General features: G+C 34.7%; 7 protein-coding genes, 4 long non-coding RNA genes, 4 other non-coding genes and 1 pseudogene across 21 annotated transcripts; 8 read left to right on the top strand and 8 right to left on the bottom strand.

The window, feature by feature from the left end:
• The first annotated feature begins 15 nt into the window (after positions 1-15).
• On the top strand, positions 16-2,408 carry AT1G74410 (RING/U-box superfamily protein). Its single transcript, NM_106101.4, has 5 exons — positions 16-325; positions 742-920; positions 1,392-1,475; positions 1,796-1,954; positions 2,035-2,408. The coding sequence occupies exons 1-5, from the start codon at positions 205-207 to the stop codon at positions 2,161-2,163; spliced, it is 672 nt and encodes a 223-aa protein (NP_565085.1). The 5' UTR covers positions 16-204; the 3' UTR covers positions 2,164-2,408.
• AT1G09447 lies at positions 1,452-1,817 on the bottom strand. Its single transcript, NR_139627.1, has one exon. It is a non-coding gene; the product is annotated as an other RNA (long non-coding RNA).
• Positions 2,206-3,139, top strand: AT1G09453. Its single transcript, NR_139628.1, has 2 exons — positions 2,206-2,228; positions 2,516-3,139. It is a non-coding gene; the product is annotated as an other RNA (long non-coding RNA).
• Positions 2,253-4,447, bottom strand: FUT3 (fucosyltransferase 3; the record flags this gene model as incomplete). Of its 4 annotated transcripts, none has more annotated exons than NM_106102.4 (2): positions 4,029-4,361; positions 2,253-3,815 (listed from the first exon to the last, which is right to left on the bottom strand). In NM_106102.4, exons 1-2 carry the CDS (start codon positions 4,279-4,281, stop codon positions 2,503-2,505), a joined length of 1,566 nt encoding a protein of 521 aa, NP_177582.3. In that variant the 5' UTR covers positions 4,282-4,361. The 4 variants fall into 4 exon arrangements, with proteins under 4 accessions (NP_177582.3, NP_974142.1, NP_001320577.1 ...); NM_202413.2 differs by having other exon boundaries at positions 2,376-3,827; positions 4,029-4,353; NM_001334648.1 differs by having other exon boundaries at positions 2,503-3,815; positions 4,029-4,447.
• A 5,202-nt stretch (positions 4,448-9,649) lies between these two features.
• MYB95 (myb domain protein 95) lies at positions 9,650-11,916 on the top strand (the record flags this gene model as incomplete). Of its 2 annotated transcripts, NM_106103.4 has the most annotated exons (3): positions 9,650-10,023; positions 10,790-10,919; positions 11,048-11,916. In NM_106103.4, 3 exons carry the CDS (start codon positions 9,891-9,893, stop codon positions 11,598-11,600), a joined length of 816 nt encoding a protein of 271 aa, NP_177583.1. The 2 variants fall into 2 exon arrangements, with proteins under 2 accessions (NP_177583.1, NP_001320931.1); NM_001334649.1 differs by lacking the exons at positions 9,650-10,023; positions 10,790-10,919 and having other exon boundaries at positions 10,992-11,600.
• Positions 10,002-10,234, bottom strand: AT1G09457. The gene has a single exon (NR_139629.1). It is a non-coding gene; the product is annotated as an other RNA (long non-coding RNA).
• On the bottom strand, positions 10,984-14,938 carry AT1G74440 (ER membrane protein, putative (DUF962)). Of its 2 annotated transcripts, NM_106104.3 has the most exons (6): positions 14,491-14,886; positions 14,058-14,120; positions 13,898-13,969; positions 13,679-13,818; positions 11,473-11,685; positions 10,984-11,301 (listed from the first exon to the last, which is right to left on the bottom strand). In NM_106104.3, exons 1-4 carry the CDS (start codon positions 14,851-14,853, stop codon positions 13,690-13,692), a joined length of 627 nt encoding a protein of 208 aa, NP_177584.1. In that variant the 5' UTR covers positions 14,854-14,886; the 3' UTR covers positions 10,984-11,301; positions 11,473-11,685; positions 13,679-13,689. The 2 variants fall into 2 exon arrangements, with proteins under 2 accessions (NP_177584.1, NP_001322683.1); NM_001334650.1 differs by lacking the exons at positions 10,984-11,301; positions 11,473-11,685 and having other exon boundaries at positions 12,539-13,818; positions 14,491-14,938.
• AT1G09463 lies at positions 14,174-14,486 on the top strand. The gene has a single exon (NR_139630.1). It is a non-coding gene; the product is annotated as an other RNA (long non-coding RNA).
• Positions 14,939-16,934: 1,996 nt separating the features above from the next.
• On the top strand, positions 16,935-18,762 carry AT1G74450 (BPS1-like protein (DUF793)). Its single transcript, NM_106105.2, has one exon — positions 16,991-18,762. It carries the CDS (start codon positions 17,219-17,221, stop codon positions 18,410-18,412), a length of 1,194 nt encoding a protein of 397 aa, NP_565086.1. The 5' UTR covers positions 16,991-17,218; the 3' UTR covers positions 18,413-18,762.
• Positions 18,763-19,085: 323 nt separating this feature from the next.
• AT1G74453 lies at positions 19,086-19,195 on the bottom strand. The gene has a single exon (NR_139944.1). It is a non-coding gene; the product is annotated as a snoRNA (small nucleolar RNA).
• A 31-nt stretch (positions 19,196-19,226) lies between these two features.
• On the bottom strand, positions 19,227-19,308 carry AT1G74456. The gene has a single exon (NR_139945.1). It is a non-coding gene; the product is annotated as a snoRNA (small nucleolar RNA).
• A 148-nt stretch (positions 19,309-19,456) lies between these two features.
• On the bottom strand, positions 19,457-19,524 carry AT1G09467. The gene has a single exon (NR_139631.1). It is a non-coding gene; the product is annotated as an other RNA (small nucleolar RNA).
• A 914-nt stretch (positions 19,525-20,438) lies between these two features.
• Positions 20,439-21,018, top strand: AT1G74457 (annotated as a pseudogene). The gene is made up of 4 exons: positions 20,439-20,506; positions 20,612-20,679; positions 20,767-20,817; positions 20,932-21,018.
• A 260-nt stretch (positions 21,019-21,278) lies between these two features.
• Positions 21,279-22,338, top strand: AT1G74458 (uncharacterized protein). The gene is made up of 3 exons (NM_001084352.2): positions 21,279-21,646; positions 21,731-21,795; positions 21,908-22,338. The coding sequence occupies exons 1-3, from the start codon at positions 21,553-21,555 to the stop codon at positions 22,031-22,033; spliced, it is 285 nt and encodes a 94-aa protein (NP_001077821.1). The 5' UTR covers positions 21,279-21,552; the 3' UTR covers positions 22,034-22,338.
• On the top strand, positions 21,498-21,607 carry MIR415. The gene has a single exon (NR_139632.1). It is a non-coding gene; the product is annotated as a microRNA ath-MIR415 precursor (primary transcript).
• Positions 22,339-22,371: 33 nt separating the features above from the next.
• AT1G74460 (GDSL-like Lipase/Acylhydrolase superfamily protein) lies at positions 22,372-24,347 on the bottom strand. The gene is made up of 5 exons (NM_106106.3): positions 24,022-24,347; positions 23,792-23,922; positions 23,423-23,662; positions 23,073-23,322; positions 22,372-22,885 (listed from the first exon to the last, which is right to left on the bottom strand). Exons 1-5 carry the CDS (start codon positions 24,245-24,247, stop codon positions 22,632-22,634), a joined length of 1,101 nt encoding a protein of 366 aa, NP_177586.1. The 5' UTR covers positions 24,248-24,347; the 3' UTR covers positions 22,372-22,631.
• Between the last annotated feature and the right edge of the window lie 1,225 nt (positions 24,348-25,572).

The raw sequence follows: 25,572 nt of genomic DNA on the forward strand, positions 1-25,572 counted from the left end.
TGAATTTAAGAAATTAAAAAAAAAAAAGGAGAGCTCCGTCTTCGTTGCTTTTTCGAGCGGTGCCTAGTCTCAACTTCCATGGCTGACATCTTACCTTCAAATTTTCTCAAACCAACCAAAAAGCTTCTTCTCCTTTTCTAAAATTTCATCAAACCCTATAGGGTTTTCTCAATACAATTGATTTTTTTTTTCTTCTTCTTCTCTATGGATACGACCCTTTCTCCCGCCGTGGAGGCGGAACAAATCGCCGACTCAACGATCGACACTGTTTCTCGTTTGATCGCCGGCGTTTTCTCCGGCGCACTTACTGGAATCTTCGCTATGGGTATTAATATGTTTTGCCGTTTTGATCATCTTTTGTTTGTGCATTTGAGTAGAGGAAAGTTTTCCCTTTTGTGAGAATTGTGACGATTTTGTTCCCTCTAAGTTGTTCGTTTCTATCCTTTTGGTCAACTCTTGATCTCTTGCAACAAATATTTCTTGTGGGCCTGCAAATTTTGTGAAAAAGGTTACATTTTTCTGTCTTGAGAGATTTGGTTGAACATCGTTCAGATCATTAGTCAGATTATCATACGTGTTCAACATCTTACAGCTAATGATTTTGAACTTAATTCTCACTTTTTAGACCAATCCTGGGTTTAAGATTAGGAAAGTGTGATGTTGTTGTCTCTAGGTTATTTGAATAAATCATCGTCTCTGCATGATCCCTATAAACCATTTTGTTTTTTAATGTTATTGTAGCTGGAGCTTTTACTGGAGCTGTAACTGGTGCGGTGGCAGGAAGAGCTGCACAGTATGGAGTTCTCCGTGGGGCTGCACTTGGCGCTGTTGCTGGAGCTATCCTCTCTGTTGAAGTGTTGGAGGCTTCTCGTGCGTATTGGTATTTAGAGCTGTCAGGATCAAGGGGTCCATCATCTATGGTTAGTCTTTAATTCTAACTTCTGTGCAATCTTACACGTTTGTCAATTTTGGAGATGGTTTTTGGAGTTTTTCGACTGACTTTATGATCGAGATGGTGAAATGATTCTGAGAGAAATGTAGTTTGGTGGAAGAAATAATGAGATAGTTTTGACATGTTACTGGTGGGCCAACTAAATTATGGGATGACAGGATGGCTTGGTTTAGTCCCTTGGTAATGGTAATAGGAATGATTTTGTGTTGCTAATGCCACGAGGCAGTCTAACAAAGGATTTTTAGCTCGACAAAGTCTGAGTCTGTTTTTTTTAATTGTTTTTTTTCTGTGGGAAGGACTTGAACCAATTGCACGGTGTTTTTGCAATGCTGGACAAGTGGACAGCTCTGTCTTTTTTTCCACCTACTGCCAAATTTGGTAGTGATGACTGTTTAAGTATGAGTAAGCTGAGCCCTTGGTATTTTTGTTTTGGATACAGGCAGATTTTGTAGAGCAACTGTTTCGTGGGAGACTGGTAGATGAACAACTTATGTCAACAATGATAAATTCACACCATTGGCAGGTTTTATTCTTACTCATCTGAATGTGTATGGTTAAAACAGAACATTGAAAAGTACTACTGAAAGTTACTATATGAACATGTAAATATAGTTTTTGAAGTGTTTGAAGGATGTCTCTTATGATCAACGCTGGCCCAAACTTCTTTCAGTGTCCTGAGACTATATAAGAAGAGCTAGAGTCCTTAGATTTCCAAGATCTGTAAATTTTGTTTTATATACTTTTGTTCCTGCATCTTACTGTTTCGCTTGATGTTTGGCAATCACCTCTAGTTTGAATCGATGCAGAAAGACTGATGTAACCAGCTTTGTCTACCTTTTATAGTTAAGGATTTCCGATGTAAGTTATGAAGAGCGGGAGGATGTTTATGGTGAACTGGAAGCTAGAGGCTTATCGGGTGACTCTTTAAGGAAACTACCATGCTATATAATGTCAAGTGAAATGGTCAGGAGGCAGGTCACTCACTGCACAATTTGTCTGCAGGTTTGTCTGCTTCTTGGTTTTTATATGAATTGATTGAACTATCATGGCCCTTTCTTCATCTTATACCTTGGCATTTACAGGACATCAAAACAGGGGAAATCACACGAAGCTTACCGAAATGTGATCATACGTTTCATCTGGTATGTGTTGATAAATGGCTCATCAGACACGGGTCATGCCCCATTTGCAGACAGGCAGTTAAAGATTAAAACACGACTGTTGCCGAGCTGTGTACATAGCAAAAACACATTATCCTTATATGTTGTTGTAACTTGTAAGTCTAAAACCCCTTTCTTCTGTATTTTTCCTCATTTCATTTAGAGCAATCTCAGCTTGAGCCATAGGTTTCGACTTTTGAATGTATATTGTTGTAGACATGAATAAGAATACCTACAGATGTATTGAAAAGAATATAGAACTCGATCAAGTCATGAACTGATACATAGTTAATTCTAATATTCCTTACGTGTCTATTGGGCAACTCTGAAATTCTTGACCGTACAACATCTATTAAAGGCAAAAAAAGCCCTCGAGACTCTATTCATGTTTCAATCTTTACAGCCATGGAACAATGTCGCTTGGGAACAGGGCTCTATTGATCTTGCTTTCACACAGTAAGGCTCATGGGCAGTCCCATTCTCAGCTTTGTTCAACACCCATGGCTTCAACCCTCCAAGGCCATGAGCAACCTCCACGAGTGAGGACCATAAACCTGTGACCACCAGCGCATCAGAACAACTCAGAAGGTATATCTCAGCCCATGCTCTCTTACTTTCCATGTTCCTCGGGGTTTTTTGGTAGTCCTTGTAGCTCGGCTTGTGAACGCTGATTATCTCTCCCATCACTGTTGGGTTTTCCCAATATACGTCCCTGATACTCTTAAAATACCCTGGAGAAGAAGATGAGATAAACACTGCCTTTGATTTTCGGTTCAGAACTTGGCTTGAAGGGAGATTTCTTTGTTTGTCAACTTCAGGAAGCAGCTTATGTCTAGTTCCACAAGCTAAAATCTGATCTATCAAATGCTGGAACTGTTCATTTCCAGACTCAGAGACCCCAATATAGATTCCTATTCTTTGATCAGCCTTAGCAAGATATGCGTTATAGTATCGTGTAATGAGACCCCAGACAACATTAGTTGGGTGAAAGAGATACTGACTTAAGAAGTGAAAAGCAGTATCTTTTTCCGGGAAGAGCATTTGAAGTTCCTGCTTGAATGACGAGACTGAGAAGAGAGATGGGAGAAAGAAACTATCCGCTTTTAAGATCAACCAGGGGGTTTCCTCCAACAAAACTTGACTATCCTCACAAAAGAAAAGCTTTTGTTGGTCACTGGAATCACGAACTACATGTCGATATGCAACCATCGGGTTGCCAGAATTGCGTAGAAGAGACTGCTCGTTGAAGTGGCTGTTGAGCGGAAACTCTGGGGGAAGAAACCAAGTAGTGTTTGGAAATGGCTCGCAGAAAAGATCAGCCATGTCAACTCCTAGTTCGACAAGTAAAAACCTATTTGTTAAGAGAGCATAAAGAAAAGCTGAAGCTAGACTCAGCATCCTATTCCCAAGATCACCATTGGAATTCAACCATATTACATATCTACAACCAGAAACTTCACCGTCAGACCGATCTCCCGACTTGAGTTTGTCAAGTGTTAAGTTATAGGATCTAGTGAATGGTCCACAACGTCTATGAAGATCCTCGTATCTTTGTAATCTGTAATCCAGGTAAGAGGATTGCTTAAAAGGCGATTCCTTTCGATATAAACTCGCCTCGTACCTGCTCAAGCATGATTCTTTATCAAAACTAGGCACAAGATTAATGTTGCCAAGCTGTGCCTTCTTCTCGCTAAGTCCACCATCTGATTCGATTGCTGAAAAACCAGTTAGCCACCAAAGAGTGTAACTAATGCAACATAGGAAAAAGGGAAACACATGCAAGATTCATGTGTTTAACAAAACCAACCATTTTGGAGAACGATTCATGCGTAAATAAAGTAACTTTTATGATGGGACATTTGAGATAATCCACTAAATGTAGTCTCAAACAAAGAGAGTAAAAATCAAATATTTACCTTGGTGCAATCTGCTCTGAAGAACTCTAGAGGCTGCTTCAGTCTCAATAACATCATCGGAAGGTGGGTCTCTGAGCACCACGGACAGAGAGAACATAACCGAAGCAACCATAAGAACCGCCAGAAGTAGACCCATCGTTTTCATCGAACTCAAACTTGGTTTCATCATCGCATTCAATTCGCTAGACCCGGTTCGAGTATCCGAGTTGGTGAGTCGGTCACCCGCATCCGAGTTCTTCTTGCCCCGCTTCATAAGGTTACAAAAACCGGGTCGGATCCTAAAATGAGAATTCGGGTATGGAAGAAGAGAGGTTGGTGACTGGTGAGTAGGGTGATTAAGCACAGTGGAGGGAGATGAAGTCATCATGTGATATGTTTGAGAGAAACAGAGTGTGTGAGTACGTGGCAGAGACAACGACAGCTTTTTGCTACGGTTTTTAAGAACATTTTACCATTCAACTTTCTACTAAAATTTTGATAAACTGTTTATTATAGAATTTTAATGCAGATTATTTTTTGTCAAAATCTTAATCATTCATATTACTGTAGTTTATTTAATCGAAAGAAAAACTTACAAGTTATATTAGTATATTAGTTAAGACTTAAGGAGTATAATTTTTTTTTTTAAATGATTTTAACACAGTATGTGTAGGTAGTATTATATATATAACTGACACTCTAAAAAAACTTTATTGGTGATGTTAATGGCTTTGAATTTTTTTGTATAAGATTGTGTTTTACGGAGAAACATTTGTTTAAAAAAAAACACAATTACATAGTAACAGTGGACTCCGCTATAAATTATTCAACGAAATTCAAAAGGACAATTCTATATATTATGATTTTTTAATGTACTGGATGATTAGCTTTCGAATAATTCATGCACAGGTGTGATTGTATTTAGAATGTCAATTGTTTCTTAATTTGTCAGGTTATGTAATTGTGATTTTTCTTAATGTCATATCTTGACCCAAAATATCAGAGTGCATGGTCATATCTAGTTGCTTCGACATTTTTGGATGAAAAATTAAAGAAATAAACTTCGATTTGTATTTCAATTACTAATTAAAGAGTGAATGAATATGTACCTCGATCATAAATATTAACTATTAGCCCATCATGCCGCTCGACATGGAACAAGGTCGAGGAAAGTCCGTGAAAGGCCTTACAAGCCACCACAGCTTCAAACTTATCGGTATTCTTCTCTCTAAGATTATTCAATTTTAACACATGTAATTCTACATTTTGAGTTTTCTTCGAATGATTCAAGATGAATATATCTATTGTTCATTAATATTTGTAAGAAATCCATTTTGTTTTGGTATGATGACATTTACATGCGTGGTTTACTATACACTTTGATACCATATAGGTGGTCATGAACTTTTAACTTAAAATCAATTATCAAAATATTTGATATATATCATAATATATATTGCAGAAAATGAGGAAGAATTATAGTTTTGTTTAATTCTTGTAGATTTCTAATTTTTTATGTAGTAATATTGAATTATATATCTCCATTTCTGGTTTAAAATATTCTTACAGTTGAGTGTTTAATTTGAGCCCCTCCACTTTACTATATCATTTAAATCTCACTGACATAGGTAATAATAGTGAAACGTAGTAAGTTATCGCTGATGATCGTACGCGTTTAGACATCACTGCTCGTGACTCCTTTCAGATTTCTAACGTGGCTTAAATGAAAATATCATACGATGTAAATGTTATGGCCCTATGTGAAAAATTTCAACTTACTAACATCATTATTTAAAGAAACCTTTTTTTGTTTTTTTTCCCACACGCGTGTCTTGGAAAAACGTATTCTAAGCACGTGGAAATTGAGAAAAACATTGGAGACAAACTTGACATTTAATTATTATTTGTTTTTTTAATTATTTAAATTATTTTTTATTGTCACCAATTTTTAGTATCGATAGATTACGCGGCCTTGAATGCGAATACGTCAAGAAAAGCTTCTGTTTTTCTTTTTAACTCAAACGCAGGAGACAGGAGTCAAAGGCTACCTCATTCATGTCGGATCCGAGTTTAAGTATGTGATTACGTTGTGGTAAATATGAGCATTCAAATATTTCAGATTGGTGGGGATAATAATTTAGGAATTTCGGTTAGAAAGATTTTCTATCGATTAAAACCAAATATAACTTCGATGCAGTTCGTTTTGGCAACTTCGTGTAGGAAATAATGCCTAGATGGCTAGACCATTTATGTCGTTGTAGACGCCAATACAAAATTTTGTATAAAGACATATAGTTGCATGACTCGCAAATACAAGTAGAATCATTTTATGTATACTTTATGTTAAGGAATTGGTATCCCTAAAAATTATATCTGGGAGTAGAAATTACAGATTTCTTTATGTAAAATCACAAGATGAGATAATTATATATTTGACACACACACAAAGAAAAAAAAAAAAAAACGATGGGATGCGCGCGATTGAGTTAGAAACTGAAAATGTGAAATCTCTTTGAAAATAGAAATAAGCGTTTTCTTTTTCTTTTTTTCCACAGAAATAAGCGTTTTTTTAAACGCGGATTCTCGAGAGATACACTAGAGTAAGGGTCTGACTGGTTTAAACGCAGTGGGTGCGGTTGCGGAAGTTTGCGGAAACGGGCGGTTGCAGTTTCAAGCGTTATCAAGCGTTCTGAACGACTGGTTGAGCGTTTGATAATGAGTGCGTTTGCGAGAGTTTTATGACTGGTAAACCAGCGGATGCGATAATAATTAAATAAAAAAATAACCAAAATAAATATAATATATTATTATTAAAAAAATAAAAATACAATATATTATATAAATTGATAATATTAGAAAAATTGATTTTCTGACCAAATAAAAATACAATATATCATCTCGTCCGACCAAATGATTTTCTAATCGAGAAAACAAATCGAAACATGTATTCAATCAAAAAATTTAAAAGAATACAAAATAAAATAAAAACAACAATGCCATGAAATAGTCGAAAAATTACACTAGCTAATGAATAAATAAAAGGATAGATGATATTTATGTTTGATTATTGATTTTGATTTTCATCGGATGCCATAATTGAGAGAATATGGTTACAATATATTGATTAGTTTTTTTAATAAAAATAAGATATATAAAAGATTAGATTAATTTAATTATAGTGATTATGGTTTGGGTGGAAGCCATAATTATTTTAATTAATTAAAAAAGATTATTTTTTTTAACCTAACTGCTACCGCCCGCGACCGCAAACGCTTGCGGGAAAGAGCTTTCAAAAATTGGCGATTTCGAACGGTCCAAAGCGATATCTAGCGGTTTCTATGATTGGTGTCAATCGCTAACAACCGTTACCAACTGCAAACGCTGGGTTTGCGGGTGGTAGAGGGAGAACCAATCAAACCCTAAATGTGTGTGACCACTGACCACACCAGCCAAAGAGGTCCCCGTGAAGTGAAACCGTAGCACGGCCATCATGATAAGATATCAATATAAAATAGTAAGAACATCGATTTTTTATATCATTTTGTTTAAAGACCCCATGAAATATATAGATAGCTTTTACGAAAATAATACTTAACACGTCTTTTGGACAAACTATCTTTTCATTTATTTACTAATAAATACCTAAATCAATTTAAAATGTGCATTGTGGTCCGACACAACAACAATCCAGGATACAATGAAAGAAAGTCTACACATAAAAACAAAAACGCGCGAGCCATGTATATACACACATGGTCTTGACTCTTATAACCTAATAATAAATTTATATATATATAAAAAATAAATACATTGTTATATAAAAAAATCAAAATAAATTCCGAACATAACAAAATTGATATTGCGTCCGATCAACATTAGCTCCACAGGCCACAACATATGGATGTCATACAAATATACACATAAGTACTCTGAGTAATTGGGTAGCAACAATTACTTCTTGGATGATTCAGTTCTCTCTCTAACAATTGTATTTTTGGGTCTAATTACAATCTCACAATTGATAACATTTTCATTTTACCTATGTGCAAACAAATTTGTGAACTATTCCATGATATATTTTGGTATAATCATTTCTTTCAAAGTGGGATTACAAAATAAATAAATAAATAAGTTCTCCGAAAAGACATATTCACATTAAATTAGTCAAAAGATACTGCATACTAGGCATAAAGACATTATGCTAACTCAAATAAAATCAGCTGCTTAAGTAATGTATTGAGGAGGACATATATAGCAAAACAGTTAGAATCCATCAAAACGAACGTACTTGCGGATAACAATTCTGAAGGTTCCAATTTTCTTATGTCTAAAATGGATTAGGGGGGGTTTGGGATCGAGATGGGAAATCAAATACGGTATCACCAAACCACCACGGCCATAATATGTTTTGTAGCTTTCGTAAAAGAGCAATTCATCACTTTCAGTAACATTATTAATTTTTGTCTTAATAGAAATAGAGGAACAATGTTGATCACACAATAAAAATAATAGATGATCATGTAAAAAATCTAAACGAGTGTAAACTACTAACCACGTCAATATCAAAACCAAAGCAAAAAGATGTTCACAAATGAAGACTCAACCGAGCGACAGTGTCTTTTGAATGAGCCATTTTCCCTTCTTTTTTTTAATAAACATATTATGAATTATAAATAACAGAAAGAAAATATCAATTCTTGAGAAAAATTCGTAAATGTGTAATCAATAAATGTTGGAAATAAGTTATTAAAATTATAGACTGGGGCATATATAGTCCCAGTGCCGCGTAACCCCACAAAGAAACTGTAGTATACTAATGCTGTCTTTCAATCATTTATTACAATTAAGGGTCCTACTATTTTTGCGTATACAGATAATTGCATATTTCACACTTACCAAAGTACATACTTTCTTCGCTATTCACCAACGTGTATCATATATCACCTTTTGAACCGGCGTTGCCTCTACAATATTGTGCTTAAGCAATGCTACAAAAAGAAAAGGGACTATTGAAATCGAAATGTAATAAAGATTATTTGTTTAGGGCTGTTTCTAAATTTTCAGGAACTCTCGAGGTGAAAATTTCATACAACAAAACAAACAAACAAAAGTAGTACGTAGAATTTAAAAACCACATGTGTTCTTGTTCGAGTAATTCTGTAAATTAAATGGTGTGAAACGATTTCTGTAAATTAAATTAAATGGTTTATCCAAGCATAAAATAACAATTTTAGCTAAACAGTATTTGTACTAGTCTTTGTGCTATTCCTAAACAAGTCAGAAAGTTGAAGAAGCAGGAAACAAACATAGCTTTACTCAAATAAATTAAACAATAAAATTATATATTGCTCTACATAACAATAAAATTTGTTAATATGTTTAATTCTTGTTCAAATACTAAGCTTGAAAATGAGCATTTGTATCATGTGATGTGAAATTGTGAATACGCTATTATATGTGTGACTTAACCCCTTGGAATAAGCATGTTTGCATATTCTGAATATATATAAAAAAAACGTACAAAATAAGAATCAAGATATGAAAAGGAAATATCAGCATCAAGAATCCAACGGTTGAAATAAATCACCAAAAAAAAAAAGAAAAAAAAGGAAGGGACTATATATACACATAAACATCCCCCATTCCCCACTTTATAAAAGACCATTCTACTTCTATATATATATATAGTGTGAGTGAGACAGAGCCTCACATAAATAAAAAGTCTCCTAATCTGAATACAACTATTACTAACAATAATTCACTTATCTAAAGACCATCATCTGACTGACTCTACGCTGAATCATCACGAGGAAGACTTGAATCGACCGGAGAAGAGATACGTGTAGAGATCTGATTGGCTCACCGGAGAGAACAAAACAAGAAATGGGGAGGACGACGTGGTTCGACGTTGACGGGTTGAGGAAAGGAGAGTGGACGGCGGAGGAAGACCGGAAGCTCGTGGTTTACATCAACGAACACGGTCTAGGCGAGTGGGGTTCACTGCCTAAGAGAGCCGGTACAAATCTTTACTTACACCTATGCTACATACATTGTGTACGGTCTATACTATGTTTTGTGTCTCTTTGGAAGCTAGGGGCTTTGAAGAAGCTTAGGATCTTTAGATTCCAGTTTCTGTCGGACCATAGATTTTGTTTTGAGAATGTGCACAATAGTCTCTTTATGCACAAGAAATCCATCTTCTGAAGAGATTTATTACAGAAAAATCCATACGTTTGTTAACTTCTTTAAAAAAAATTTTAATTTTTTTTTTTCGATTTTGGGGAGTAAATTAAGGAGTACATGAGTTTTACGGATAACAGATTTGTAAACCAAATAATCAAGGGATTTATAATTAGTCAAAGATAAATCTTAATAAGGAGCCTCTTGTTGATAAATCTGTGTATGCATTATTATATGCATTACAAAGTTATGTGGTAGATGAGATTTATCGTATTATTATATTCATAACCATGCAGAACCTTCTATCAGATTTTATCTATATTATGATATAATATCTTAATGCAATCTATGAAAGCCAAGTGTTTCCCTGGTTCCTATTTCTTTTGATTATTGTATATATCTTATCAAGTAGAAAGCTATAGAAATTAGATTATGATACTTTTTGACCCATTTTCAGAACGTTTATTTCATTGTGTTATCTCTTATTCAGTTTGATGGAAAAAGAAGTTCAATATTTTTTTTTTTTGTAACTTCTCTGTTTGCCACTATGTTAAAGTAAACTTTTATTTGATAAAAACTTTTTATTTCTATGCAAAAAATAGGTCTACAAAGATGTGGAAAGAGTTGTAGATTAAGATGGCTGAATTATTTGAGGCCTGGGATTAAAAGAGGCAAGTTCACTCCTCAGGAAGAAGAAGAAATCATCAAATACCATGCTCTTCTTGGAAACAGGTATATAATTAATTTATTTGTGATTAAATGCAACCCTAAACCCATCTTTGATCAATAATTATTCAATCAATAATGTCGTCTTATATCATTTTAGTAATATGGTCCTTAAAAAATTACATGATTACAAGGTGGGCAGCAATAGCTAAGCAAATGCCAAACAGAACAGATAATGACATAAAGAACCATTGGAACTCATGCCTTAAGAAAAGACTTGCTAAAAAAGGAATCGATCCAATGACCCATGAGCCAACAACAACAACAAGCCTCACCGTCGATGTCACCTCCTCATCAACTACGTCGTCTCCTACACCGAGCCCTACTTCTTCTTCTTTTTCCTCCTGTTCCTCTACTGGCTCTGCACGTTTCCTTAACAAGCTCGCTGCTGGAATCTCGTCAAGAAAACACGGACTAGAGAGTATCAAGACAGTGATATTGGCAGAACAACCAAGAGAAGCCGTTGATGAAGAGAAGATGATGACAATTAACATGAAAGAGAAGGAATTGATTAGTTGTTACATGGAGATTGATGAGACGATGAGTATTGATGAACTACCTTGTGATGACTCGACGTCTGGCTTCGTGGCTTTTGACGACTACTCATTAATCGACCCATACAGAGACGGTGTGTACGTATCTGATTTCTACGATGAGACTGAACACCTTGACCTGTTCCTTCTTTGAATCACATTTCCTTTGTCTAAATAAATCCGTTTCTTTAGTGTGACGAGAGAGAGACAGTGGAGAGAGAGACAGTGGAGAGAGATGTCTGAAAAAAACAAGTGCGGATTAGTACTTTGAATGACATGCATGGTCAATGTTGTTTTACAGCTTTGAGCCTTTGACTGTTACTTTTTATTTTATTTTAGGTACCTGTTCTCTCACACATGCCTATGAGCCTACATATATTTGAGGGTTTCATACCATTTTGGTGAAACAAGCCTATCGGTTACTATATTCCTTATAGGTTTTGTCATAATGGCGTGGTTAAAACTTTATCATATGTGTGTAAGGGTTTTATAGTACTTTTTTTTTTATTAAGATCATTTAAATTCTAATGAAATTTCAAATATAAAACCAAGATAGGTGAAACTACAAAATCAATAGTATATATCAACTACTAAACTAAATGTTCTAGTCAAGTAGATATGTACATGTTTATTGGATTTAATTTGTATACTAAATTATACTAGTATCTAATAAGTAATCTAAAATATTGGACGACGCAAAATTCTCACTGTGACATTGTAAAAAAAGAAAACTATGAATATTTATTTACTAATATTGGGTGCCAAAATAATAAATTCATCACTAAAAAGTGGATAATGGACTAAAAATAATGCGGAAAGTTAGTACCGAATTATTAAAAAGGAGGGGTCCAATAGATTCCTAACTAATATATAATCAAAATATATTATGATGTCACAAAAGCAATCATAACAGAAGTGTTAATTGACAGCTATTTTGGCATAAACAAAAAACGTGGACATACAGAGGTCACGTATTGATCGTAAATCAATGTTTTTGCTACTATTTGTGGCAATTAGTTTGTCACGGTTTGTGCCATTTAGTATAGATTCTTAGTAATAATTTTAAATACTTCTAGTTTTGTCAAGCCAATTTCGGAAATCTTCAGAAGGCATGTGCAAAATTTATCATCGTGTGGCTGCATTCCGCGTCGCTGGTCCATACTTATTTTGGACTTTTCATTATTAAATTTACAAATTTTCGTACAATCATATTCTTACACAGAAAAAAAAAAAGATTAAGAAAAGAAAAGAAAAATGACTTAGGTTCGAGTTAAAAAAATAAATATATTTTTTTACGTCACCGACCACACTAGTTTCCGCATCCAATGAGAAAATAAATTTTTATTTTTTACCAGCAAATCACGACTTAATGGTAGATAGAGTACAATAGAACACAGTAGTAAAAGGTTGTAAAACAAATTTCTATTTAGACAAAGTAGAACACAGTTGTAAAAAGAAACCAAATTTCGAAAATACAATAATGTAATTCGTAATGATCCCAGAAAAGTGGGAAAAAAAAGTATAGCGGAATAACTCATGTGGATGTGACATATAATGTGAAGAAGAAAGAAAGCACAGTTCAATCTTTTCACCATTGTAGCTCTCTATTATACATAGACATGACAAATACCAATGAATTTTTTATTTATTTTTCCATGAAATTATTTGCTCATAACAAATGAATCTTAATCATTTTTCCTATAGAGCCATAGAAGGATTCTTGCTTTCGTGGGGTCAAAATGGATTACACGACGATAAATGATTCACATCTTTTTCAAAAAATGGTTTCCTAATTTTGTTCCTTTGATTGATATATTGCGCATTTCAGACAAAAAAAAGTTCTAAAACGTTTTCTCTATTATTCAGAAAATAAAACTTTTCGTGTTTGCTTTAACTTTAGCTTTTGTTTTTTTGTGGTTCAGTTCAAAAGAGTTCAGTGAGTCATACAAAAATCAAATCAAAACGTTTTTTTTCGTACCATTCTGACAAATCTCGATTCTTGTTTATTTCTACATATCTTTCTATCATGATGAAAATTTGGAAAATTCCTTATCTATGCAGTGACTTGCATAAGTTAATGGGCTGGGCCTGGGCTTCAATAACAAAACTAACTAGTCATAGAGTTTTTTTTTTTTTTTTTGGTCAACTAGTCATAGAGCTTATGCTTCATTGCTTTGTGCTTAATTCAGAGTATATAATGAAGGGAACAAATTTCGAATCACAATGACTGACCACATTGGAGCTTAAGTGACCTTCTTCATCTGCTGCTGTTTCTTCTTTTCTCTCCATTCCTTGATTCCACTCTCTATCTTGGAATCGACGCGTGCTTTAAATCCAGGGTATGGCTCGTACCCGAAAACAGACTGCAACACCTGGTTTTATCAATCCATTGTTACTATCACTTTGGTGGAAAGAGTAACATAAAAGAAGAAATCTGAAAAACATTCAAACCTCGAGCAACACAAAGAAAGGACCCATAAGAAAAGCTTGGAGTAGATTGTCTAAAAGTGCAGGAGCTCGTTTCTTGGAGTAGAATTAAGATCTGTTAGTTAGGTTTATACAGAGGAGAATCATAAGCAATGATTTCTAAACAACAAAGAAAGTTTATTACCTCAAACAAGCCATGTCCGAGGAACTGACCAGTCCAACATAAGAGCTGAGAAGCTACTCCAACCTGAAAAAGCGAGTCAGATTTCAAAAGATATAATTTTTTGCTATGCAAGAGAAGAAAAACGCAACTTTGTTTTAAACAGGTGATATCGACACTGAATTTGAACATGAAAGGACCACATTATATCTAGACGGGTGATCATTACAGTTCGGAGACAAGACATTGACCTTCCAACATCATCAGCAGCATATATACATCAAGGAACATCAAAAAAACAAGAGCTCCACAGAAACATTAGGAACAAGAACACAATGAGCAGAGGACACAACATGGCTATCAAGTCAAAAGCATGAAGAAACTGAGCTTCAAAATTCAAATGCATGGAGAAGCATAAAGACGAAATCTTTTCCAGTAATTAGAACAAAGGGCTTACCTTTAAAGTCAAGGAATGTCCTAATCGAGCTGCGAGGAAGCTAGAGCCAATCCAACAAGAGAAACATAACAGAGCTGCTAAAACACCAGATTTCTTATCCAAACAGATGTAAAAGACAGCATAAGTCACAGTGAGGGTAAAACCAATGTCCAAACGCAAAACACCATCAAATGTCAGCGACTTGAGGAACCCTAATTGAGAGTGATCTAAAATCGGTGGCGTAGAGTAGAGGAAAAGGAGAGTAGCGAAGACGTTTGGCCATACGAAGAGAGTGTGGATTATAATGTTAATGGGATTGCTGTGATAAGCTCCATAGAAAGCAAAATGCTTCTCTAGATCGAGCAATCCGATGCGATTGCTCATGGTTTAAAGTTTTCTCTAAACACTTTAGTGGGAGACTTTCTTGGAAAGACGAAAGGAAGAGACTTTTGGGATTATTGGCGTTTACTTAGAAGATGCGTCACCTAGAGTATGCTAACATGCGCATATTTGACAAACTAATGTACGCTTTTTTGTGGTGATCGTTGACCAAGTCATAAGTATTGCGATTGCGTTTTGATTTTGGAATAATCAAGGGAATTTCAGTAGCTTAAAGCGGTTGAAGCAATAAGAAATTGTGATTCATTTCGTAATTTTATTAGAATTGTCAATAGTAAAACAATAGGATATAATTCATGATTTTTTTCACGTGGGTTAAAAAAACTCGGTAAAATCACAAAGATATCATGTTATGTTACCAACATATTTCTACCGTAGTTTAGTCATCATCAAAAGAAAAACTCTAACCAAATAAATGACGAAAGTAGGCACAAGTGCCACCATATTCACATACCATCAGCTAATAATATTCATTATACGTTAACGTATAAGATAATCTCATAATATAAGAGCAAAAACCGTTTAATCTAGTGATGGCTGCAGCTATATACTTCAGATATTGTGACGGTTGCCTTCCAAATCCTGGACCACGTCCTTTAATCTCGGTCTAAATGTTGTATTTTAAATTGGTTCATATCTCAAAACAAATCTTTCTGTGACCAAATATACGATCTTCTTATGTTTGTATAACAGCCATCATGATGTAGTTCCGATTTCTAAGAAATTAAGATGCAGTTTTTTTTTTTTTTTGCAATAGTTATGATTCATGTATAATTAAGAAACTATGATGTAACCCATTTTTGTATCTCTGTTTTATGATATTTGTTCGACATAAAATGATGAAACTGAACCATTTTGTTTTTATTAAGCCTTTTACATAATTTTTTGTTTTGGACCATGTTAGTTTTTCACCAGTTTAAAAACTTAATAGGAAATGATGTAAGAAATATTCTTTTTTTTTAATAAATAACTAAATTGTAGAACTTAGTCGGGGGAGAAAGAGATTAAGCACCAAATTGCAAGGATTTTAAATTGGTTTCTTTTAACAACTTCCAAATTTCAAGAAATAGTCAAAACTCAAAGGAGAGTTTGTCTGTCATATTCTTCTTTGTTTATAAATTTCCTTCATGACTTCCAACGTTCTATGTCTCTTGGAACCTGTAATCCACACGTGCTCTCTACTTCAGATTTCTTAGTATACAATTCACTCTTTTTAATACTATCATATACTCTTTTGATATCATAAATTTATTCAAATTAGGTACGGTTTCCAGATATTGGGGATTTTACGTAATACAGAATATACATAAGAGTATTTGATTACAAAATATACTCTCATTAGTCTAGTGTGCAACTTACGCCTAGTATTAATTAAAATATATATAAAAAGGCTAGCGTTCAAAACTTAAAGAATGGTTCAAACATGATTTTCAACTCTTAAACACACAATTTCTATTATGACAAGTTGAAAACATCATATTCAATTATTAATGTATCCAACTATCCATAATCCATTTGTAATTTAGTACTATAGTCTAGTTATATGACAAAGCAATCGGTCTCCATACTTTATATTATACACACAATATATCAACCAGGTAATAGTGCCTACAATTAATTTGACTTGCTCCTTGAATTTTTGGTGTAGTAGTAGTATTTATTTAGCAAGTAAAGCCACAAGAAATAAATAAGCAAATTGTCATTGGCTTGATTAAAGTTTCTAGAAAAAGTTGCAAAAAACGAATCACAGGGAACAAGTCTCTATGACACGCCAACTAAGACTGAGCTGTGTTATATTGACACCTTCTCCGTCACTCCTCCCCATCTCACGTCTCGCCACGTGGCCTCCGTTCTTACATCTTCCACGTGCTGTCATGTCTCTTCTCACAGCCATATATGTCTGCGCGAATCACTTCTTAATCCAACGGCTGAGATTTATTCATCTTCCTATTTTATTTTATTTCTCCTACTTGGTATATTATTAATTTACGTGTAAGCTGCGTGTTTCGGACGAGTAACAACGCATGAAATTAAAAATAAACAAAATCAAAATAGACAAAAGAGATCTTTTTCGTTGGAATGAAAAAAATAAAACTTTAGTCCAAATCCTTTTTCCATATTTATCACAAATTACATACTAAAAAAAAATAGACGCGGTCAAAATTCTCTCTCAATTCTATCAATATAAAGACAATCTCTTTCTCATTAGGGTTTTTAATTTTCATCATCATCATCACTCTCTCTGCTCCCAAATTCAGAAAAAAAGGAACGATTTTTATTTCCGGTGAATGAGAATTTTCTCTCGAATTTGATCGATCACATATTTCATCTGTGTGTTTTCATTTTGAGGATGCCAGCAACGGAATATCAAAGATCATTCGGGAGGTCTTTTCTGAATTTACGGCGAGACACGGCGGTGAACTCGGTTGAGTCAACGACGGTTACCCCCGAGTTGACTCAGATGGAAGCAGAGCTTGTTTCGTTTCAGAGAAAAGTTGCTGAGAGGTTTATCGATCTCAATGCGTCTAGTTGTGAAGATCTACTGTCTCTCGAATGGGTTGGGAAGCTTCTTGATTCGTTTCTATCTTGTCAAGAAGAGTTTCGTTCCATAGTCATCAATCATCGTTCGATGATTACTAAACCACCGATGGATCGATTGGTTTCAGATTACTTCGAGAGAAGTGTTAAAGCTCTTGATGTTTGTAACGCGATTCGTGATGGTGTTGAACAGATCCGTCAATGGCAGAAACTTATCGAGATTGTAATTTGTGCTTTCAACAACAATGGAGGAGGAAGTAGTGGCAAGAGACCTCTTGGAGAAGGTCAGTTTCGTCGTGCGAGGAAGACTTTGATTGAGTTAGCTATTGGTATGCTTGATGAGAAGGATTCATCTTCTAGCTCAGTGTCGTCTCAGCATCGTAACCGGTCTTTTGGAAGGAACAAGGAGCAGCTTCATCACCGAACAATCGGGCATTTCAGGTCGCTTTCTTGGAGTGTTTCGAGATCATGGTCTGCTTCTAAGCAACTACAAGCTATTGGAAACAACTTAGCTACGCCTCGAGCTAGTGACATTACTGCAACTAATGGTCTTATTGTTCCGGTTTATACAATGACTACGGTATTGTTGTTTGTGATGTGGGCACTTGTAGCTGCGATTCCTTGTCAAGACAGAGGTTTGCAAGTACATTTCAATGTTCCTAGGAATTACCAATGGGGAGGTTCGTTGATGTCGTTGCACGATAGGATCATTGAGGAATCGAAGAAGAGAGAGAGGAAGAATACATGTGGGTTGTTGAAAGAGATTCATCAGTTTGAGAAGACTTCAAGATTGATGAATGAGTTGGTTGATTCTGTTCAGTTTCCTTTGTCTGAAGAGAAAGAGATGGAAGTGAGAGAGAGAGTTGAGGAATTGGGGAAGCTTCAAGAGGCTTTGAAGAATGGTTTGGATCCGTTTGAGAGGAAAGTGAGGGAAGTGTTTCATCGGATTGTAAGAAGCAGAACAGAAGGTCTTGATACTGTTGGAAAGCATCATGGTTCTGAATGATGTTTATCGAAAATTCAATGGAACATCATCATCTGTTTAATATTCTGGAGAGTTGAAGTATGTTTATCAAATTGTGGGTTTGTTTGTCTGGTGAACGTGAAGATCATGGAGACAAATTGCTAGAGAACGAGAGAACATTTTGGTTAAAGGTTGTTAATATAAAAGACAGGAGATACAAACCACTCCATTTTTCCAATCTTTGTTGTTTATGTATAATTTTCTCATCAAAGATTGTTAATTATGAATAAGGTTCCATTTTATACGGATCGGAACTTGCATTACAATTTAAAGATATTTCTTTCTGATCGATTAGATAAATTGTCTGTTTTTGATTATAGTCGACGTTTCTTAAAGAAGAAACACAATTAGAATAGAAAAGGCATCATGAATTAAAAAAGATATACAATCAGTTACATGTTATGAACGCTATATTATGAAGTTACAATTGTCACAAAAACTTGGAGCAATCTTGAGAGCTTGTAACCCTTCTATGGACACGCCCTCCTGCAAAAAAAAGAATTGAGAACGAAAGTCCAGATGTGATACAAGATCATGATATCGAGGCCTTCATATATAGTCAAGCAAGATGATTACATTGGGTAAGCTTTGGAGCCCAAAACAAAATATAGGCTACAACAAAACAACCCTTCATATCTCCGTTCTTAGATGCAATCATCAGGCTCCTAAAGAAGTAAGGTGATAGAAACCAAAATCTAAAAAAAAAAAACGAATCAAGAATATGCCTCAGAGGTAGTGACAATTGTGATATAATTCATCACTATGAAAATCTGATGAAAACACATCAATAGATATACATCACCGGCACAAAACAAACATCATTAACAATTTAAAAGGTGCATCAGAGAGATTCCCATCTAGACTTAATCATCATTATACTTCTCCCAAAGGAGAATCTGATGTCCCTGTCTTTTTATCATCACTTGCACACACACTAAACTTGTAATAAAAACTAGAAAAAATAAACCTATTCACATCCAAACTTCAAACTGGATTTCATAACCAAAGAAAAAAAGAAGATTCTAAATGCCTCAGATTTGTTTTGTTTTCCTAGAGACAAAGCTCTCAAAGTATATTTAATACCATCACAGGCATCAAAACAAACATACAATTAAACAGAAATAACCACGACACAGACAAAAGACTGAATCTTTGGAAAGCCCTCGAATCGATGAGACAATTTACAGAGATACAAGACTAGGGTTTCAAGAGAAGTGGCTCCCATTGGAGCTTTAATGAAACGCGATGGCTTTATATAAGATAAGCAGAGGCGGCGAAAATTAGGGCAAAAATAAGGAACTGAAAAGATATGACTGGGCTCGTAGGTAAATATGAATAGCCCATTAGATAAATCAAAAAGGCCCAATAAAATAAAAAAGACCATTCGTTTGGATAATTAATTAAACGAAACTGCCTAGTTGATTAAAGGCCCAATAAAAGAACATTCTCTGTTTTCTTCCTTTACAGTGGTTTCTCTCTTGTCTAAGAGACTCTGTCATTCTTGAATCTTGAGAAGTTTATTTTTAAGCTGTTGTATCGTTTGAGCATACATTTTTCCTCAAATCTCAAGTACATATGAAGTCATGTACTTATGTTATAAAACTTATATCTTTTTGTTTTGAACTTAGCCGAAAACTTGAGAGCCTTGAGGTAACTCTCTTCCTTTCTCATAATATTATTGGTTTTGGGAAACATATTGAGCTGAAACATTTACTTATTGTATAGGGCCATAGGCCCTCAAGAAGACTTTTATGAAAATGGATCGTGATGTTAATATAAATGAGTTCTTCTTAGGTGCAAGGTACTTGATACATGAGTTCTATCTATGTAACCTTAAATTCAGTAAACTATTTGTCCCGTTTGGAAAACACTTGAACTGTGGTCCTTAATTTGTTATCCTGAAGGAATCAAACTATTGAGGTAAGGATGATGGATCATCATGATTCTTTTGGATACTACTAAGCTCTTGACTTTTGATAGCTAAAAGTATGTATTGACATTTCATGAACAGGGTCTGACTAACCAAGTAGCATTTTCTCTTGTTCAGGTTATGGAGTGTCATAGGAGACTGAGGTGGAACTTTTCGGTTTTAATTATCATTTTTTTTCTATACATTTGCGTTTCAACCGTCTTAACTTACTATGGATACCTATTGCGTCTTCTTCTGTTGTGTACTTTTCAGTTTTTAGGCATTTGGAGCATTTGGAAGAATCATTGAGAAAATCTTTTGAAAGAGTTAAGATTCACAAGGTATGTCATGACTTGATCACACACACACACTGACACATATATGAACATGTTAAGAGTTACCAATGGAGGCAGCATTTGTCTTGCGGGAACATTTCAGAAAAAATCAACTCACGTCATTAGAATGTACAACAACACAGGTTATGTATAAGTTATAACAGTTGCCCTTCTTTTCTCTCTCACATTCTTAAACCAGACCAAACATTCTCATGCAGTTTCAGAGCGGGCTATCATCACCTTTGGTAATAAACGGTGTTCAAGAAAACCATTTAATCTCATGGCTTCCTATTAACAATAACCAGCAAATGATCATACCTGCTGACTCAAGTTTTCATCCTCATCCGTGAGTGAAAACTGTTAATGCACTTAATAATTAATATGCTTTGGACTTATATGCTATATTCAATTGAAAGTTTTATGATCAGCAGAAAGATGAAACCGGTTTTTGAGTTCTGGTTAAACATTAGTTTTGAGTAACTGTAGCAATGTGCACGCTAGTTTTCTTGTATATACAGTGTACCTGTCTACGTATGTGTGAACCTACATGATATTCAGCAGATTTGTATATATCTTTGTGTCAGTGTGTGTATTGTATAATACAACACTAGTGAATAAAAAAGAAGAGTTTTAATTGTGATGAGCATCATCTGATGTCTCCAACTCAAAAGGCTTATTTCCACAATCAACGGTAGAGATCTAAAGATAATGAGAAAATTTGCACAATCTTCTTTAATATCGATATCTTCTTCCACGATAATCTTACAGATCCAGAAGAAGATCACACATGGTTTTTGTATAAATTAGACAAAGCTTTACTTGCAGAACAGAGCAGAAACAGAACATATATTCTCTGTCTTTTTTTGTGGCAAAAGTAAATGGCGAGAAGACAACTCTTTTACCATCGAATGTTCTTGGTTTTAGCTCTTCTCTATCTCATGATCTCATGGAAGCCTCTCCTAATCACTGCAAGTCTGTAATACCTCTCTCTTTCTTCTAACCTCCTCAAGTTTCTTTGTTCTGTTTCTTTCTTGTATTAATTTCTTATTATTGCAGGACCTGAGAAATCAACAGACTTTGAAACCAAGGGACAGGAATTGAATCGTCAGATTAGCCATCTGGTAAGAATCTACTCCACACACACACACACAATGTGAGCAAAGATCAAGTATCTTCTGTATTTTGACTCTTGCTCTTGCTTTTTATTTGTATGGATGCTTCATGTTTTCATAGGGACGTATTGAAAATGATCCTGAGAGAAGAAAAGGGACAAGGAGGATGATGACCGTTGAGGATATTAACGATTATCCAGGATCCGGTGCTAACAACCGCCACACTCCTCACTGTTCTGATTGCTAATTCCATTTTCCTGTAATCTAGCTTCTATAAAATGGTAATAATCAAATCACTTTTATATGATATGTATCAAGATTTAAAAATCATGGGGAAGTCTTAATAATTGAATCTTATTCTAAAAGGCTATGTGAAAGATATCAAATATTTGATAAGACTCAAACTTTATGAAACCCATGTCTAAAAAGGTGAGACTTTTTTTGTAAGTTAATTTATAAAAGTCCCACCATTAACTTAGCTCAGGTTAGGTCATCCACTGAAACACTAAAAGGTTTTGCTCTGCTTTTTCCCCTTATTACACTGTTTTAAATATGCCATTTTTGTTAATTTATCTTTTTCCACATTAATAATTGTTATTTTTCGTTTTATTTGGTGGAGAGACACTGAGACAGTGGAGGACACAACAACCTCAATCAAACATGATAATATCTTTACTATTATAAGACAAATTCTCGAATTAACAGATACAACAAAAGAAGAACAATTACAGAAAATCAAACATTATTTGACATGATCAAAATGAAAGACAAACGAAACTCTCCACAACATGATCACAATTTACAGAAACCGGAAGTATTATATATAATTAAGACTGTAATTCCGATCAGTTATTGTCGGAAGAAGGAGAAATATCCGGCGCGGGAGATGGAGCATGGGAGATACCGTCATCGGCACGCATGAAGTCAAATCTTTTGATGAGTATATTAGCGACGAGTTCGTTAGCCTTATCGGTGGGATGATACTCATCCCAAAACACATACTTACTTCTGTCTTTACACAATGTCGACGCTGGAATACACGTTAGCGCAGGCCGGATTCTGTAGAACGAGCAACACGGCGAATCCGAGTTATCAAACCCTATAATCACACAAACATTTAAACAAGTTAATCCAATGATCAAAGCGATATAATTAAAAATGCCTTTATTAACAAAAACTATCCAGCTTAATTTATGTGAGGAAAATGAAACTTCTGATTGTTTAAAAAAAAAAAAAAGATGCCGTTTGTGAATGCTTCTTTTGATTTTATCAAAGTTTTATATTACCGTATTTTTTTGGGTTAGTGATGACGTCGTTGACGAGGTCATAGGCTTCACCAAACCTGTAGCTTGCGTTAGGGAGCTTGGTCTCGAGATCTAGGAGCATTGTGGTGGCAGCTTTGTTGAATCTCTTAGCAAGATTACTCGCTTTGTTTTGACAATTTCCATCCAGGCTTAGAGCTCTTTGCAGTGGGATACAACCCATTGGTCCTAAACCAAACACCATTAGCTTCCTCGCTCCTAAACTATGTAACACCTAAAACATTACATGCATCACAAATTTGTATCAGTTAGATCATTATATATATGAAAGATAAATAGGTACTTGAAGTGTTGAATTAGTTTAGAAAATAAACCTTGAGTTGAGATTCAAGTGTTTCCATTAAGTAGTCGACGAAGGTTTGATCATTGTATTTCCAAGAGTCGCTATAGACAGGCATCAAATAGTTGTTAATGAAGTCATTGCTGCCTAAAGCGACGACGTATCGAGCATCTTGAAAGAACTTGTCTGCTTCTTTTTTCCCTATCTTTGCCACAACTACATCTTGTGTCCCTTGGAATAATTCTATTTGCTTCCACAGCGAAAATCTTTGGATCTTCACAAATACAATCCCCATGAAAAAGAAATAAACATTTTTAGAAAATCATTATCATTTCTTTGATGAATCTTATTCATTTATTTTTATGCAAATAATAATGAAAACTTATTATTTCATGAGACTTACGAAATAACCACCAGTTTCGTTCAAGATTCCACCACCTCCTGAAGCATAGTTCACTCCATTTTCAAGTATTACATCTTCATTCATTGATGGATCCAAGAAGGCTACTGGTCTTGGCAATCCAATTTTATCACCTTTAAATTTCAACAAACCCATTATAAGCTTGTACTAAAACGTAATTCACATGATATATATATCATTGACTAATAATTAATTCCATACTCATGACTTACCTATAATGTCTGAAACAGTGCGGCCATTAGTGAACCTTCCATTAGGCAAACCATTGCCAAAATCAATACCGTAAAAGGGCAGATTCGCCGTCGCTAAACTCCTAGGTAGATTCTTATTGTTGCCTACATCAGACAATGAATCTCCAAATATAAATTGGACTATCTTGCAATCGTAGCCGTTGATTGCAAGAACGATGAATAACACGAATATCGCGCAGAACTTCATGTCGCCAAATTTGAATGTGTGTTGATTGAAAAAGATTTGTTTGGGTGGTTTTTAAAAGGGTTTTGGAGGTGAAAAAATAAGGACTAAGTAAGAAAGGTGGAGGAGTAGTGTGAGAATAAAGTGGTGAAGGTAGATTTTGAGTTGATGAACCAACTGATTTTGTTTTTTTCTTTTTAATTATTGTTTTTGGTTTATGTTTGATTCAAACCTACTTCAACTACTCTTTCCTCGTGTTGGTATCGTAAGTTGTAACCGTTTCTTGTCCGTAAACTTGAAATTTTGGTAATATTAAACCTTGCCGTTTATGAGCTCATATTATAGCGTAAAACCAAAAAAATAAACTTTACCTCAATACGGAATATTTCCTTGTAGTGAATTAAATAAATTTAGACCTCTATCAAACACTTGTAGTGATTTTCCTCCTGCATGTATTCTTCACTTGCTATTTCGTTACTTTGGCTTCTCTTACTAAAAATATCTAAAATCATATGTAAATTGAAAAATACTATTCATGCCGAAACAAAATAAATTAAAGGAAATATTTTTGTTTTCTTCTAAAATTTGCATGCTCGTTTGTAATTTGTTTTTTCTCATGAGCTCAGATTGGGTCAAATATGTTTAATTATGGGCCAATTTCAAGCCCAATGCACCAAAGGTGGAATTGCTCGGACTGGAAGAAATTCAGGCAGATGATCGAGTGGTATACTGGTAAATGACCACCAAAAGTACTGTTTAAGCCGTTGGACACTGAAGAGCAGTTTTTGTAGGTCAGAGGCTTTTTCTGACTGAAACAGAGTAACGTGTCTAAAACAGAGGTAGTTAATATTTTGATCAAAATGTGATTTGAAATCCACACTAAATCGGCCGGTTATACTGGTAAACCCACAATTTGAAGACTAATTCGGTCTGATTATAAGCCAGTGTTTTTTTTTTTACCTGCTTAAACCCGATTTAGCGGTTTAGCGGATCAAATTAATTTTGGTTGAAAACTTCTTCTACTTTTTATTTTATTTTTTATACAGTAAAAAAGTAATAGAGTAAAATAAACTGAAATATCCTTTCTTCAATCCTTTTTTTTTTTTTTTTTGAGCAAAAAAAAAAAATACTGAACTATCCATTGAACCATTTTTGTGTGAACCAGAAATTCTACGGATGTTTTGAGCCCATAAAAAATAATCAAAAGACAACAAAATAGTTACATAACTAACCTACGTGGTCAAAAATCAGCCGATTGCTCCACCAAATGGGCGCCACAGATAAATAAATACCCAAACCCGTAACTTTATCCTCATCTCATCATCACCGTCCATTTCTCAATCCAACGG

Source organism: Arabidopsis thaliana (genome assembly GCF_000001735.4).
Source record: "Arabidopsis thaliana chromosome 1 sequence".
Taxonomy (NCBI): domain Eukaryota; kingdom Viridiplantae; phylum Streptophyta; class Magnoliopsida; order Brassicales; family Brassicaceae; genus Arabidopsis; species Arabidopsis thaliana.

What these genes read in the sequence shown, in the direction of transcription:
- AT1G74410 (NM_106101.4), top strand. Translation starts at nt 205, where the DNA reads ATGGATACGACCCTTTCTCCCGCCGTGGAGGCGGAACAAATCGCCGAC. An exon ending in TACTGGAATCTTCGCTATGG is followed by an intron (nt 326 to 741) that starts GTATTAATATGT and finishes ATGTTATTGTAG; the next exon opens with CTGGAGCTTTTACTGGAGCT. An exon ending in TAAATTCACACCATTGGCAG is followed by an intron (nt 1,476 to 1,795) that starts GTTTTATTCTTA and finishes TACCTTTTATAG; the next exon opens with TTAAGGATTTCCGATGTAAG.
- AT1G74440 (NM_106104.3), bottom strand. Translation starts at nt 14,853, where the DNA reads ATGAGCAATCGCATCGGATTGCTCGATCTAGAGAAGCATTTTGCTTTC. An exon ending in TCGGACATGGCTTGTTTGAG is followed by an intron (nt 13,970 to 14,057) that starts GTAATAAACTTT and finishes TTCTACTCCAAG; the next exon opens with AAACGAGCTCCTGCACTTTT. An exon ending in CTTTCTTTGTGTTGCTCGAG is followed by an intron (nt 13,819 to 13,897) that starts GTTTGAATGTTT and finishes TGATAAAACCAG; the next exon opens with GTGTTGCAGTCTGTTTTCGG.
- AT1G74450 (NM_106105.2), top strand. Translation starts at nt 17,219, where the DNA reads ATGCCAGCAACGGAATATCAAAGATCATTCGGGAGGTCTTTTCTGAAT.
- AT1G74458 (NM_001084352.2), top strand. Translation starts at nt 21,553, where the DNA reads ATGGCGAGAAGACAACTCTTTTACCATCGAATGTTCTTGGTTTTAGCT. An exon ending in GCCTCTCCTAATCACTGCAA is followed by an intron (nt 21,647 to 21,730) that starts GTCTGTAATACC and finishes TTATTATTGCAG; the next exon opens with GACCTGAGAAATCAACAGAC. An exon ending in ATCGTCAGATTAGCCATCTG is followed by an intron (nt 21,796 to 21,907) that starts GTAAGAATCTAC and finishes ATGTTTTCATAG; the next exon opens with GGACGTATTGAAAATGATCC.
- AT1G74460 (NM_106106.3), bottom strand. Translation starts at nt 24,247, where the DNA reads ATGAAGTTCTGCGCGATATTCGTGTTATTCATCGTTCTTGCAATCAAC. An exon ending in CACTTGAATCTCAACTCAAG is followed by an intron (nt 23,323 to 23,422) that starts GTTTATTTTCTA and finishes GTAATGTTTTAG; the next exon opens with GTGTTACATAGTTTAGGAGC. An exon ending in CACTAACCCAAAAAAATACG is followed by an intron (nt 22,886 to 23,072) that starts GTAATATAAAAC and finishes GTGTGATTATAG; the next exon opens with GGTTTGATAACTCGGATTCG.